Raw genomic sequence first — 15452 nt, forward strand, 5'->3', positions numbered from 1 at the left:
GATTCATTATTTTAAAGCCTTTTTGTTTTCCCCCAATGGCTTGGAATTCATCAATCATGAGGTGAGAAAAGCCTCTGTTTTCTAAAAGGAAAGACTAACAGCACTGTTTAGATCATCTGCCAGAGTTCCGAGGCATCGTGGTAGAGATGACTCTCAACCAAGAACTTCAGGAGAATATGAGAGATCTAAAACAAATAAATAAAACAAGCAAAAATCCAAACTTTCTATTAATGGAGATTTACAGAGTAGGTGCATGTGTGTGTGTGTGTGTGTGTGTGTGTGTGTGTGTGTGTGTGAGTGTGTGTGTGTGTGAGTGTACGTGCGTGCGTGCGTGTGTGTGTGTGTGTGTGTCCAGGGAGAACAGGGCAGGGTTTTTTAAGCTAGGGCCTGTGCCACACTTACAGTACATCATAGCTTTTGGTGTCTCATACACAAATGTGGCCCCTAGCTGCTTTGAAAGTCTTAGTTTGGACTAGATCGCACTGAAGGCCTAGGCCTTCCAGGAATTGGAAGAACAAATGACTTCAAGCCCATGCTTTCTGGTACTTAATTTCATAGATGTGTGGATAAAGAAACTGTAGAGGTCACCCTTTCATTCTGTTCTTTCAAGTGGCTAAGAACGAACCAGTGTAGACAGAGGAGGTCTTTTAAATCTGTGTAGGAAAGGATTTTGGCTTTGGGATATATCAGTCTCATAGATAAAGCATTTGTTTTCTAATCTTTTGAACTTTTGCTCTATTTTTATTAGACAGCGTCTTGAAGTTGAAAAAATTGGAGGCCCCAGGCTCTAGACTGCGTTCTCCTTTCTATTAGCATGTTTTCTAATAAATTAAAATGAGTATGAATTTAATGAAAACTTCTTTACCTTGCATGTTCTATTTCTTTCTGTTCTTTGGGAGAAGATGGCTAGACAGTATTTACAGAAAATGACACTGGGACCTTGTTTTACACTACTAGTTTGATATTTCTGAAAACACTGATGGTGGTCATAATCTACAGAGTGATTTTTTTTTCTTTTTGTTAAAGAAATAATAAACATCAAAGTTGAGTTTCACAATTTTAAATCCAAATCCAAAGTGTGTGTATGGGGAGAATCTCAGTATTTTATATTCTGTATAATAAGAAATATTCTTGTCTGGTTTACAGACCGATTTGTGAAACAGGAAAATGACTTCAAATCCTATTGCACCCCAAACCCTATGTGCCATCTTGACAGGGCTTTGAAGTCATTGACAGAAACGGAGCTTTTGGAAAGCAGTTATATGCTACACCGATTCCTTTGTAGACTTGCTTCCGAATGGGTACTATCCTGTTGTTATGTGTGGATGAAAACTCTGGCTGGGGAAAAAAAAAAACCTTGATTGTCTGACATAAAAGTAACACATAACAGAAAGTAAATCACATGAGAGCCTGACCAGACCTCCATTGCTAGCGGGCATGGCATTTGAAACCACAGTGCATGAATACGTAATAGTCATATATAATACTCTTACATATTATATATTCATTACATACATGCACAGTACTTTCCAAGACAGTTACAGATTTCCACATGCATCAACTATCTAAAAACATAGAAGTAGGTAAATCCTAGTAAGTGGAATTTTCTTAAATTATATCTGAACAATCAGCAGGAAAAGTAGTCATGTGAAGGACGGCTCTGTTCTTGTATATATCTACAATAAAATTCTATAAACAGTTGTCTCCAAAACATACCCGAATAAAATTAAAAAAGATAACACCCAGTGTCCTATATTTGTATATTTATGATCATTTCAAAAACAAACAAACGAACAAAAGAGCCCCACTCAGGTGCATATTTACATTCTTCAAACTGTAGCGGTGAAAAATAATTCTATTAAGTGCAGGACATTCCTAATGTTGCAGTAGTGACATTTTTCTTAAGTCTCCATGAACACATTGCTTTTGTCTTAACGGAGATGCATTCCGTGACTCTGAAAGTTCTCAGCCCCTTCATTTGCAGACCGCGGCACAGTCAGGATTAAAGAGCTCCTTGTACAATGGAGGAAACAGTGTATTCACTATGTCTGGATGAGATTGCTTAAATACCTGCAGCTTCTCCCCATGCAAGTTGCAGACTGCTGTGATAGTTGGTATCTTGGCTATTAACTGCAGAACACAGAGACAAAGGGAGACAAAGAGGGAAGCTCGTTAGTGGACTGTCTTATGAATTAGTGGCTTTCGGGGGGACCCGGATAAAGGTAAATGGCTCTGGAAAAAAGATGTGCAGAAAGAAAGAAGGCTCACTTTCAGCTTCCCTTGAAAAGAAAACAAAAACATTCCTCATCCCATGGTCTGAAGAAAGAAAGAAAGAAAAAAAAAACAAGAGAAAGCAAGCAAGCAAGGAAGGAGGGCTAAAGCCCCCTGGTTCATTGTTCTGAAATAAAATATGCACAGGAGACCTTCTTGTTTAGTAAGTGTGAGTGGGTGCTGAGCAGACAAGCTGTCTGAATAGGAACCCTGCTTCCCAACAGTCAAGAACAGCGTGACAGTGCGATCTGAGGCACTTTCTGGCTCAGTCTTTTCACTTGTAAAATGGGCTTGTTAGTCCTGTCTTTCTCTTTGAGTTATGTAGACTGAGTAAGGAAATTGATTTGAAAGTGTTCAGAAATCTGCAGGTAGGAAATGCAATTGTTAACTAATAGTATTATTATCTGTCTTTTCCTGCAGACGGCTGGGCCACGCATATTGTATTTCTAAGCTTTGAAGGATGATCATATTAGGAAAGGAAAGGACACCAGTATGAGGGGAAGACACAGAGGCAGAGGAGGCTGTTGGAGGGAGGGATGGGACCAGCAGGAAGGGAGCAGGGAAAACAGAGAGGCCAGTGGGCACACATACAGTGAAGTGCATGGTGCGCATACATGAAGGTGTCATAATGGAGTTTGTTATTTTGTACACTAATTAAAAAATCTGTTTGAGGTCTTATGATTATCAGCAATACTTGGAAATCAAACTCACTAGAGCTACCTGTACCTCCCTAATCGCTTTTCGCTCTGATGCAGAAAATGAGACTATGTTTACTCAGGAAAGTCTGAGAGGTACTGGCTTCGAACACCTTTAGAGAAGTATTTCACAAACAAGTGGAGGACTAGCCTATAATCACCAGGCTTTGATTATGTCTCCTCTCCTTTCCCCTTGCTCCTCTTCCTTCTTTTTTTGTGCTAAAGATGGAACCAGACCCTTGGGCATGCCAGGCAGGTACTCTACCATGGAGCAATATCTACAGTCAGCATGTATATGTACATGTGTATGTGTATATAAAAGCATTATATTCTATAAAATCATACTGATCCCCACTGTGCTACAGGCTATAAAGGTCTTAGGAGATGAACATTTCTGACTTTACACATGCTTACACCCATCCTTTAGTATCAAGTTGGCTTAAGCATACACTCCCACGACAGTATTCCCGTCAGGATGGAGATAAACTCTCCTAGGGAACACTCTCATTAAAGGTAAGTGTGGTAGTTCACCCGGCTGTTGGAAGATGGACTGCAAAGTGACAATGATAAAACACAGTTAAACAAACCCATGTGATGACCTGGCCGGCCCCGTGTCCCTCTCCCACCCTAAGAATACTTTTCAGCCTTTGAAGTAGAGCAGCAAAGAAAATCAGAAATTTCCCCTCTTCCACTAACTTCCCTTTTAAGCACTAATTATTCCGTAACGGTGCACTAAGAAAGGAGAAGCGGGCTTTAGGAGCAGAACTGCTGACACACTAAAGGCATCTAGACAACAGCTTTATAACGTGAGGCTTCAAATATCCAAAGACGTTTGAGGCTTCTGGCTCTGCAACCTAGCCGTCTCTGCTGCTGTCTGAAGAAAGGCTAAGGCACGAAAACAGGTAGAATCTTTGTTGTCGATGTCAGACTTCAGACTGAGAATCAAGGCTGTATCTTCAACAGTATGAAGTACCTTCCTTTCCTTCAGGATAATTTACAACTGCATGTTTACTTTATAGCGAGGCTTCACTAGACACTGAATGCACAAAACTGTTAGCGATTAGTAGCCCATAGTGTACTTGTTAAGACAACTGGAGATTAAGTTACCATAGTAATTAACAGGGAGAGAAAAACTGTGGTCAGAGTGATGGGTGGTAGATACGCGGATGTCCTAATTTCTTGTAACAAACCCTAGCTAAGAACGTGACAGCAAATCTGAGCAGGAAAGGAAAAGTGAGAACTGTGCAGGTACTTGGGCAGGGAAAACGAACGTGCCCAGGGCTGGGGCAAAGATGCTGGGCATGTAGTGTGCCGAAAGCAACTTAGGCTTTACTGAGGCAGTGGGTGAGCATGAATTTGGGATTGATGGTGACGGAGAGATGTGCACAGCCAGAATATGGCAGCTCTTATGGTCCATGTCACAGTCTTTGGCTTTAAACATAAGCGAAGTTGACCAGAAGACCATTCTGAAAGACTCACTTTGAGTCTGGGGTAGAAAAGTGTCTTTTGTATATTTTTATATGTAAACAGTTTATAAGTGTCCACTTAACTGGGCCCTTATTGAAGCTTTCTTAACCAGCCGCCGCACGCACACAGAAGGAAACGGCAACAATTTAGAAACACTCCTTGCACATTACCGGGCTCCCTGAAATAGCTATTGAATGCGGAGAAACTCTGAAAGCCTTCTATAATCATCTACTGTTGAACTGATGATCGGCAGTGCTGCCGAAACTTCCAGATGCAACTGTGAAATGAGTGCCAATCTTTAGTGTGATAAGCATCGCTGGAGTGCTTCTTCAAAGTGCGGATCACCGGGACCCTCTCCCAGGGATTCAGTTGCAGTATGTCAGATTCCATGCTTGAAGTAAACATCCCTTGTGAACACTCATGTCATGAGCTGGTGGAATAGGCGCTGAAAAACAGTGCCTTGGAGGCTCAGATTTTGTGGGGGGAAGAAAAAGAAACTTTAAAAATTGACAAGTAAATTCTGTATTCTCTCTGATTTGGTCCTATTCCCTGAGTGTCAAGTAGGTGCTTTCAGGTGCCAAAGGCATTTTCATGTTTGCAGGGGGAAGACTATATTTGCTCCTTCTCCTATATGGGGAGGGACAAGTTGGGGGTCCTTGGTGACATACAGGCTTTACATGGAGAGGATAATGGATGCAGGGCTTTGGAATCAGGTTGTCTGTGCTGAGATCCTAGCACACTTCCACTTCACACTTATGCAATCTTGGCCAAGTTGCTTAATTCAGCATCCTCATTAGCCTGATGTTGTGTTAGGGTTTCTATCCCTACAATAAAACATCATGATCAAAAGCATCTTGGGGAGGAAAGGGTTTATCTCAGCTTACAGCTTATTAAGTTCATCACCGAGGGAACACAGGTCAGGGACTCGGGGCAGAAACCTGGGGGCAGGAACCGAAACCGAAGCCACAGAAGAGTGCTGGTTACCAGTTTGCTGGCTCCGCCTACTTTCTTATACCATCCAGGACCACCCACCCCTTGCCAGATTGGCTCACCCACGTCAATCATCAATCAAGAAAATGTTCCACAGGCTTGATCATAAGGGTCCAAGCTGGTGGGGACATTTTCTCAATTGAGGTTCCCTCTTCCAAAATGACTCTAGTCTGTGTCAAGCTGACATCAAAACTAGCCCACACAGATGGTGACTATAACATTTCTTGCTTCAGAGAGAGGCTGGGAGGATTTAACGAGTCAATACACGTGGTTTTTAGTGCTGCCTGCCGCCAGCTGACGACACACAGGATGGCTATTGTATTAGCTTCTTTCTAGCCATTGCAAGCAAAATTCCAGAGAGCACCGTCCTGTGTAGGATTCTCATCTTGGGTCACAGTTTGAGAAGCGTCAGTTCGTCGTGGCACTGAGGGCGTGGGAGAGAGGGAATTTTGTCAAGTCAGGCAGCTAGCAGAGTGTGTGTGTGGGGGGGGCAGGTATTACAATGCCGCTGGCTTTATTTTGACCTCAGCTCCTGGGTTCTTTATTTTTTTTTGCAGGTTCCCTGTGATGATTCAAATGAGAATTCGCCCCCCCCCCCCAAACCTCAGATATTTGAATGCTTAGTCACTTGTTTTGGTAGGTAGGGCTGTTTTGGGAAGGATTAGGAGGTGTGGTCTTGTTGGAAGAGGCGTGTCACTGGGGGTGGCCTTTCTGGCTTCAAAAGCCCATGCTAGGTCCAGTCTTGGTCTCTGCCCCCAACTTTAGGATACGGTTGTAAACCCTCAGCTACTGCTCCAGAGCCAATGCCTGCCTATCTGCTGCCAAACTGACTCCCTGCTGTGATGGCCATGGGCTCAGCCTCTGAAACTATAAGCGAGCCCCTGTTGAATGCTTTCTTTTATAAGTTGCCTTGGCTGCGGTGTCTCTTAATAGCAATAGAAAAGTGACTAGGACATTTGCAGCGCATTCAGGATGAATATTTCTCCCTCAGGAAGTCCTCTCTAGAAGTGCCCTCCCAGATACACAGCGGTGATGCCTAATCCAGTCAAGTAGACACTGAAAGTTAAGCTGTGATGCTCCCAGTTCAACACTTCCTCCAAGGGGTGAAAGGGGTAAGGTCACGCTCTTCAGTCTTAGCATGTGAGCAGCAGAGACCCAATTTAGTCATTAGCTAAGCATCAAAGTCTAAGTCTGAACACATTGCATGTTATTTCCTGAGAAAATTAGCTGTTTGCTTTTATTGGAACGAGTGTGCAAAATCATGACTATTTTTCATTTTTTTTTGCTCATTAACTGATTATAGACTAGATCCCAGTGTTATGGTTCTTCCGGTCTTTGCCACTTCTGTTATAAAGGGATCATGAGGAAAATTAAAAGCATAGGGTAGGACTGGACTCTTGATGGCTTCTCATTTGACTAGAGATAGGAAACTGTATGTCTGGTTTTAGAAAGTGAATATCAGCTCGTTGCCTCTTTCTGCAAAAAATTGGCAGAGCCTGGCTCATATGCAGTTCTGTCTCCTGTATGGGGTTTAAATCCATTTTCTGTTGTTCGTCTGCAGAATGGGCTGACTAGCTAACAAGCACCGTCAGCAAATAACCCAGAGAAAGCTAGAGAGCTTTATCAGATGCTATGGTCTCAGCAGCGGCTGGCAGAGACGTCCCATCAACTGCGGGCATGGAAGTGCTGGTGTAGCATCACAACTCTGTAGGCATGGTAGGCCAGGAGGCCATGCAGAGACAGTGACAAGCAGTTGGCAGCGCCCAGAAGGACCCAGTGGAGGAAGCAGCAGGCAGGCACTTATTGCTCATTAATATTATGTACTGCAGCTGGGGACCCCTGTTTCAAAGGGCGCTCAGAGCAGCCTCAGCAGCAGTCAATGGTTCAACAACTTTTGAAACAGCTGGGGAGGTGATGCAGAAGCCCTCGGAGATGGAGGGGGTAGTCAGTTTGAAGCCATCGTGAAATTCCTTCACATCCCAATAATCCTCTTCGCAGAACTAGACAGAAGATCTATAAAAGGGCCTCCCACATCCCGTTCTTATGAGAAGGAAGCTGTGGCTTCTGTCTACGGCGGTGTACAAGAAGAGAAGGCAGCTATCCGAGAAGAGATAACAATCCTACGCTTCTCTCCAGAGAGTGGTTTTGTGAGAGAATTCACATTTTTTAAAAGTGGTCCATTTGATGTTGGGAAAATGGGACAAGCAGAGGGTAAAACTAGCTGTCAGGATGTTGTCTCTCCTGACACAGGATACCAGGAATGGTTCGATCAAAGTAGAAGAGGGAGAGGCTGAACACATCCATCTCACCTATCCAGGTCCACATTTCTTTTTTGATTTTTGTGGAACCAGACCTAGGCATTTGGACTGAAATAATATTGAGCTTGAGATTCCTTTCCATATCATAAATCTCTTCCCTTCCTCTCCTCTGCCCATTCTTGACATCATGCGGTACATCTTCTTTACCTGGCCTTTGGGGGGTAACATTAGAAGTGGGCATTTGTCTCACTAGGACTGGGATTTAGAATCAGACTTTAGCCCAAGGTTTTTTCTTTCTTTTTTTTTCTTTTTTCTTTATTTATTAAAGATTTCTGCCTCCTCCCCGCCACCGCCTCCCACTTCCCTCCCCCTCCCCCATCAAGTCCCCCTCCCTTGTCAGCCCGAAGGGCAATCAGGGTTCCCTGCCCTGTGGGAAGTCCAAGGACCACCCACCTCCATCCAAGGTACTTTCTAAATGTAGCCAAAACTACAAGTCACTTAAGATACTCAGTGTATGTCCCCATAAGGACCAGGAACCAAAGAGCATTGGTATACACACACACACACACACACACACACACACACACACACACACTTAGAGAGAGAGAGAGAGAGAGAGAGAGAGAGAGACAGAGAGAGAAACACACAGAAACAGGTACACATAGAGAGAAATAAAATAGATACCTCAAGATGGCTAAGCATGGGGTGGAAAATCTTAAGGTCTCCCAATCCCATTATCTTCATGAGTGTAAACTTTTTTTTTTTAAACTTTAGATTCTGTCATACCTTTCTACTGCTTCATCTCAACTCATTTTATTTTTTAGTACAGTTAAACTCGACTCATGTTACTTGTAACTAAAGAACTCCAATGGATACACCACCCTGCAACTTGAGGAGTAAAGAGTAATCTACCGAACTCTTCTGTTTTACAGATACTTAATCTGATGGCCAGTGCCTGGAATTCTGTGGTGCTGGCCTTACAGAATTTACCAGTCCATTGTAAGCAACTACAACAGACTGCCACAGTCTGGTCTCTTCCAGGAGTTCCTGGAAGAAACTGCCAAGGCACTGTTCGCTATGTTCTCCTGGCTCCTGAACTCATAACAAATGCAGGCTGAAGGGGCAAACTATCCCAGGAGAGAACTGTGTTCCGTGAATAATGATTTGAAATTTAAAACTTGTGGACTCTGTTAAGGTGTTTTATATAATTCTGCCTGTTCTTGCATCATTCTACTATGTATTTACAGCTGTGTAGAAGAAGCCCGAGGGGAGCTTCAGGAATGCCCCAGATGTGGTTACACAGGTATGTTACATTGTGATATTATTCACTGAGCGATATAAGACATTTGGAAAAAAATATAAAGACATTTAAAGCTGCAGAACAAATTCCTAGCCACATAGAAAAGACTGAGGACACAAGCCACAACTTCTGGGCAGGGCTGTATTATTTTTCTGGTAGTACTGACTGTTGATTTCAGATGAGCTTGACCCCTATTATCTAGTTAATCAGCTAGGAAGTCTCAGACCTACACTAAAATTACATGTGTGGAAAGGATACACACAAGGCCTCAACATCCTGTTATTAGCCAGAGGAGTGTCTGTTTCTGACCCCATGGAATATGAAGGGAAAGACAGCAGGAAAGGCTTTCTGGTTTCCCTGGCTCCTTCAGTATTTTCTGCATGGACTCCAGGGGCCAAATGCTTGTTTCTTCTATGTTCATTTCACAGTGGCCTTGTTGATACCGGGTCCTCATGAAAGGATACATCAGCACTTACCTGAGAGTGATCAGGAATGATAGAAGCAAGGCTTCAAACATCAACATGTAAAATAGGGTTAAGATTTCTTTCTATCTTTTAAGCTTTTCTCTAGTAACTTATATTCTTATAATAGAAAGACGAGGTCCTTATGTTCAAGAAATGGTTTTCTTATCTTATACTAGAAATAGACAAAGGAATTAAGAAGTTACTGAGTCTGTTAGAAATATCTTTCCCAAGCTCAACCTAATGCAGGACTCCTGGGAAGGTGGAAGCCTTTGCAGGGGGGTGTCTCTGAGTTAATCAAACATTTAGAAGTGGGAACCCACAAATTAATTGCTTAGCTGCTGGCAGTGGCTTAGATTGAAATTCTCACTCTCTTGTTCACACACTAGTCTACTCTGGGTGAGGTACAGGATTGCTTGAGTTTTCAGTTTCTTCTTTCATAAAGTAGGATAATAAGAGTATAACTTTGAAAACTCAGAGTCAGCCTATCTGGATCTCTCAGTGCAGCGTTGCACACAACAAAAATCCCAGTCATTCTGAACTATTCATTGCCTTGGCCAGTCATGTGATTTTTGTCATTCTTTGTTTTTTTTATTGTAATCAGAGTGGTGCTTTGTTTCATGCTTCGCATCATATGACATATCTCATATACACAGATATTGCACATGCTATCTGTAATGAACATTTGTGAAGTAAGCAATACCACTATGGCTTAGGAACCCTCTTTACACGTGAGAATTTCTTCCGCAGTGTAAAGTGTTGGCTGTGATAGTGTAAGACTATGCGACACTGCCTCCTGCAAAGTTAGGGCTTTGTACCGTAGTGTCTCACCCAGGTAAGAGATTATGTTCAGACACAGAGAAGGGAAGGAGAGGCTGGGTCTTAGGTGGACAGAAGACACTGATCTCCCTTATGTCTGAACTTCATCATCTAAATCAGCAGTGTCCAATAGAAACAGAAGAGAGAATTTGATGCTCTTGTATTGCTTACTACAACTTAGGATAAGAATACAACTCCAGGCATTTCTATTTGCAGAATTTCTAGGAAAAATAAAGGATATGTCATGACTTTAATAACCCAGGAGACAGAAAGAAGGGACCAAATTGGGAAGGCCTATGCCAGATGTGCCTCTAGTTGTTGGCCAGACTCAGAGACCTCTTTAGGGGAAGGCATGAATGCAGGAGACGCCCAGTTCTAAGCTTTGTCCTTGACTGTATATATATACATGCTCTACATTGGATTGGTACATCCTTCTTCTCTCCCTCTGCTCCTATGGTCGGAGCAACAAGAAGGGAGGATTTAGTGATTTATGATGAAGGAGGAGGACAGGCCAGAGGTGTGAAATGACAGCAGTCGTCACAGTTCCGAATTTGTTACTGATCTTGCATCTGCTCAGCAGGTCCTGCCATCCTCAACTCGACCCTGAACCTCAAAGATCCTCACCTAGGAAACAAACCTCCCCTAATGAGTCAGGGCAATGCCTGATGCATCAGGAGCAGAAACTTCCCTGGAGAGCGGATGGAGAGGCTGACCTCTGGATACATGTACCATCAACACTGAACGCTGTAAGCTTTGGTCTCCAAGATCACTCCAAGCAACATAGTACCAGTTTGAATCAGCAAGATGGGGCAAAATCATCTTCTTCTGTTCCCCATTACAATGGAAAACATCCAAGGAGTCCTTAAAATAACCACACAGGACTGAGCCATGGAGGGCAAAGAGAACGTCTGGAAGAACCTTTGTTTTTTTCCTTTTGGACATCAAAGGATGTTATACTGAAGAGAACATAAAGACCAGGCAGTCCATCCTACTCGTTTCCCAGACAAGAAAAGTGAAGCCCAGAAACAGATGGGCTGCCTCCTCTAGTCATATGGGGCTTAAAAATATATATGTCTATTTATTTTTTCATCAGCTTTCATGAAAGTGACCAGTGTTATCTCATTTCCTGGCTTCTCAAATTCAGGATCCTGCCCAATCTAACTATTATTTATAGTGTGGATAAACCTTCTACTTCCCTACCTCCCTACTGGCTCATCACATGGAACCCCTTCTCCACTTTCCCCACCATCTTTGTGGAAAGTTTCCACCCTTTGAGGATGATTCCAAACATTAATATTTATATAGGCATTTCCCTACTGAAGTAAAATTCCTCCTATCAACACCAATCCTATCCTTTATAAAACAATAGCTTACATAAAGGTAAATACTTTGAAGAACTACATGGGATGATTGAAAATGATGTAACTTAGTCCTTGAAATACCCCCAAGACACTGGTGACACTTTCAGCCTGTTATACAGTGAGTTTGAAACCTGTGTTTGGGGGTTCTCAGCTAGCACAGATCTAAAGCTGTGATAATTTATTAAAAATATGGTGCATATTAATACACTTCTGAGGAGAGGAAAATCTAATCTCTAACTTTTTCTCTTAAATATCCTTCTAAATGGAAAAAAAGAAACCAATGAAGCTTCCTAGTTAATGGATATTGAACCCTTAAATTTTCAAATCCTCACTACATTGAAGTTAGACTCAAAGTATAAAGCATTGCTACCTAAGCCTTAATTTCAAGGTAGGTTAAAGTATGTTGTAGTCTTTTCTTTCAGGGTGAAGTCCAACAACTGTATGGACACTGTGTCTTTATCCTGTTATCATCTATGCTTATTCAGGATTAAACAGGCAAGTGGTATGAGCATTTTCTTTTCTTCAAATTATAGCAGAGGCTGACTGGTGTCCCATACCATCCTATGAAGATTTAGCCTAAGCCTCTCTGCCCTTGAATACATCATTTATGCTTTGCATGACTTCTCTCAGACAAAGCTTTAAATGTTTCCATGGGATATATGAATATTAAATGTTGGGAACAACCATTTTTATTTAAGAAGTGACCATGAGGGAATAGGAAAGTTCCTGAAAAGATGGAAAAATTTATAGCACTGTGGAGTGGTTTTCACTTGGGCTTAACAAAAATTTTTTTTCTTTGGGAGAGTTCTGTTGGAGGTGTTGGTTTTTCTTGGATATTAAATGTTTCCCAAAGGTGCATATATTAAAAGTTTATTCAAAAAGCCTGTGGTAGTGTTGGGAGGTAATGAGACCTTTAATAAAAATGGCATAGAGAAAGGAAGTTAGCTAACTGGGGACAGGGCTTTCTGTGGGATTTTGGGAATCTTCTCCTTTCTTGACTTGCTCTTTGCATCTGGCCACCTTGAGGTGAACAACTTCGCTCCACCATGTGTGCCTGCGATGGTGTTCTATCTCTCCAAGGGCCACAAAATTACAGGGAATTACATGGATTGACACCTCTTAAACCATGGGCCGAAATGAAATGTTCCCTTCTTATAAATTGCTACTGTCGGTCGTTTTGTCATACCACAGCAAGTTGACTTACACACTGTCCTAAACACTGATAGCACCTGTGTCCTCTAAATGTTAGGGAAAGAAGAAACCATATGGGTTCACACTTGCTCCCTGGCACTTGACAATGGATCTGACACTCAAATGAAGTTATATATCTGAACCCAAGGGGACAAATAAGAATCTATCCTTCATTGTGTTTTGGTCTTTCCACATTAGCAAGCAACATCTTGTTAATATGACAGCTCTTATAAAGAGTGGTCCAAACAAGAACCCAGCATTTAACCATGAGCTCTGGGAGTTAATGCTTCATCATCCAGCTCCAGAGAGTGATGCAGAAGAAATAATCCCTTCCTAGAGTTTTCCCAGGATTCAATCTTCTAAAATTATCTCTTTATTAAAAAGAATAGAATTGTGTATTTTCTTTCGCTAAAGCTGAAGAAAGCAAGTTTAAGCTGAGCTATAGAATCGATGTTGCAATTGTTTTCTTGCCATCAAGTCTATTACATTTGTCAATTTCTGTCTGTTTTCTAAAGTTTCCAATAGTTCAAATCATGACCAGAAGGTCATGATGTGGAATCTAGAGGAAGCATATAAGCACAAACATTTCACCTTCCTAGAGAAGCAATATGCTTACTTTTATAACAGATCTGTAGAGAAGCATTAAAATTTAATCCTCTTTGTATTGATGTTGAGAGCAGGATTTTTAGGCAAATAGACAACATTCTCAAGAAGAACAGCAAGAACTTTTGTTTAACTCTGTTTTCTTTAAGACCTTAACTTTAGAAGGTAAACTTTTGAGGTATCCAAAACACAAGCAGGAAAGTTTCTGAAGAGATGAGAGAGGATAACAGGTAGTGGAGACATAGTCAATGGAAGTTCTGTATTTGTATGAAAATGTCCTTGTGAAACCTACTACCACGTACCATGAATGATACACCAAGACAAAAGGAAACATCCTCTCCATTAATTTGCTGGATAGACTTATACCTATGAGCTAGTAAGTAATTACAGACTAATATTCAGATATTCATTTTGCTGCCCCCAGAGAGGCTAACAGTAGGTTCAAGCTTTACTCTTGACTGGATAAAACCTGAGGTACGGAGAGCAAGTAACTGGCCCTTGGGAAAAGTTGTGTTGAAGGGAACTATCACTGTAGAGTGCTGTGGAAATGTTCTTCCGGGCGATGTGTTAATTTTAACAAACTTTATCATAATGAAGAAGCATATTTAACTCATGGAGGGTTTTTTTTTATAGCAGTTCTCAGTAAGTGCAAAATAAAATCTGATGAAGTCTCCAAATAGTCTTTTCCCTCCCCCTTTGTAAAATAAAGAACTCCAAGGGCAGAGTGGGAAGGCTTAATGATAAAAATATAAAGAGTAGGATTCCTATTATCTTTAACCAAGAATAAGTTAAATTTGCCAGTTTCTTTCCTTCTGAAGAGTTTAGTTAAGGAAACAGAGATACGTTAAAATTTAAAAAAAAATATTGTTCTTCTAAGAAATTCTAGTACTTGAGAAACTAATTTAAGATTTAAAATGATGCTGAATGTCAATCACTGACAAATACTTTACTTTGGAAAACAACTTTTCTCAATACTTCTCTGTTGTGTAAGTTTCCTTGGAGTTTGAAACATCCCATCTTGCAGGGAAGTGCCTTAAGCCAGAGGAAGGTATACAACTCGATAGCTCTAAGAAGCCCCTGAAACTGACTAGATTCACTAGGCCCCTTCCTGCCAGTGTAAGCAATAAAAGCTGAGCGTCCCTCTGGGACTGGCTGAGTTAAGGTGCAAAGACTTTCAGAGAGCCAGGCTATAAAAGAAGACTCAGAAACCAGACCACCTGCCTGGGAAAAGCAGAAACTAGCCACACTGCCTGGAAGACATTTAGGCTAGAGTCACTTGGGAAAGACATTGTCCACCCTGTTGAGCCTGCCTGCAGGTTGTGCAGTGGGCTCCAGCTTCCCTGGGTTTTGTGAGCTGCTAAGGTCGGCCTGGATAATGCAGTTGTTTTTTGAGTCCTTTTTCCTTCTGTAAGTAACCCCTCACTCATATTCCTGTAAGTAACCCCGTAAAACTCATCGGTTCACCACGCTGGACCTTGGTAGCATCTGTGATCTGTCGTGGGTTTTCTGTCTGAGGTGTGTAGACATATGTGTTGTATCTCCCCAGGAAAAGTTGTTAACACATATCACCTTAAAGATAACCATGCTTAATTAAGCCAAATCAAGGAATGGGTGTCATGTGGCTGTTTGCATTCACCCCGCATGCCTACATGTTGAAATAATCCCAGTTATTCTAGACATATATGAAGAGATTAGAGTGGAAGGAAAATTAAGAGGTCATGGGGCCACCCTTAATTTCCACCCTGAACAGGACAGTTGTTTGGATGTATCTGAGAAGTCAGCACACAGTGTCTAGCAGAACCTGACAGAGGCACACTACTTCTTGTGGCAACCCACTTCTGTATTCAGAAAGTCACACACTGCATTTGATGCTTCTCTCTAATTTTGAACAAACATCTCGGTGATCTTACTTGGCCCAGACCTGACTCATGATGGTTCAGCCTACTCTTTTCTCACCGATGAACTGGAAGGCTTGTCTCCCTGCTTCAAGTGTCTGATCCTTGGATGACACTCATACACCTGTGGGTTTTTTTTTT

The 15452-nt window shown here is 41.9% G+C and overlaps 1 protein-coding gene across 2 annotated transcripts in view; it reads right to left on the minus strand.

Annotated features, from left to right (window-relative positions):
• Nucleotides 1-295: 295 nt before the first annotated feature.
• Nucleotides 296-15452, minus strand: part of Rorb (RAR related orphan receptor B) — a 178426-nt gene continuing 163269 nt past the window's right edge. For both annotated transcript variants that reach the window (XM_026781283.1, XM_013348079.2), the window contains exon 10: nt 296-2130. In XM_026781283.1, the coding sequence (XP_026637084.1) occupies nt 1975-2130 (156 nt within the window). In that variant the 3' untranslated portion in view covers nt 296-1974. The remainder of the gene's footprint in view (nt 2131-15452) is intronic.

The sequence above is a fragment of the Microtus ochrogaster genome, chromosome 8, assembly GCF_000317375.1.
Source record: "Microtus ochrogaster isolate Prairie Vole_2 chromosome 8, MicOch1.0, whole genome shotgun sequence".
In the NCBI taxonomy this organism is placed as follows: Eukaryota; Metazoa; Chordata; class Mammalia; order Rodentia; family Cricetidae; genus Microtus; species Microtus ochrogaster.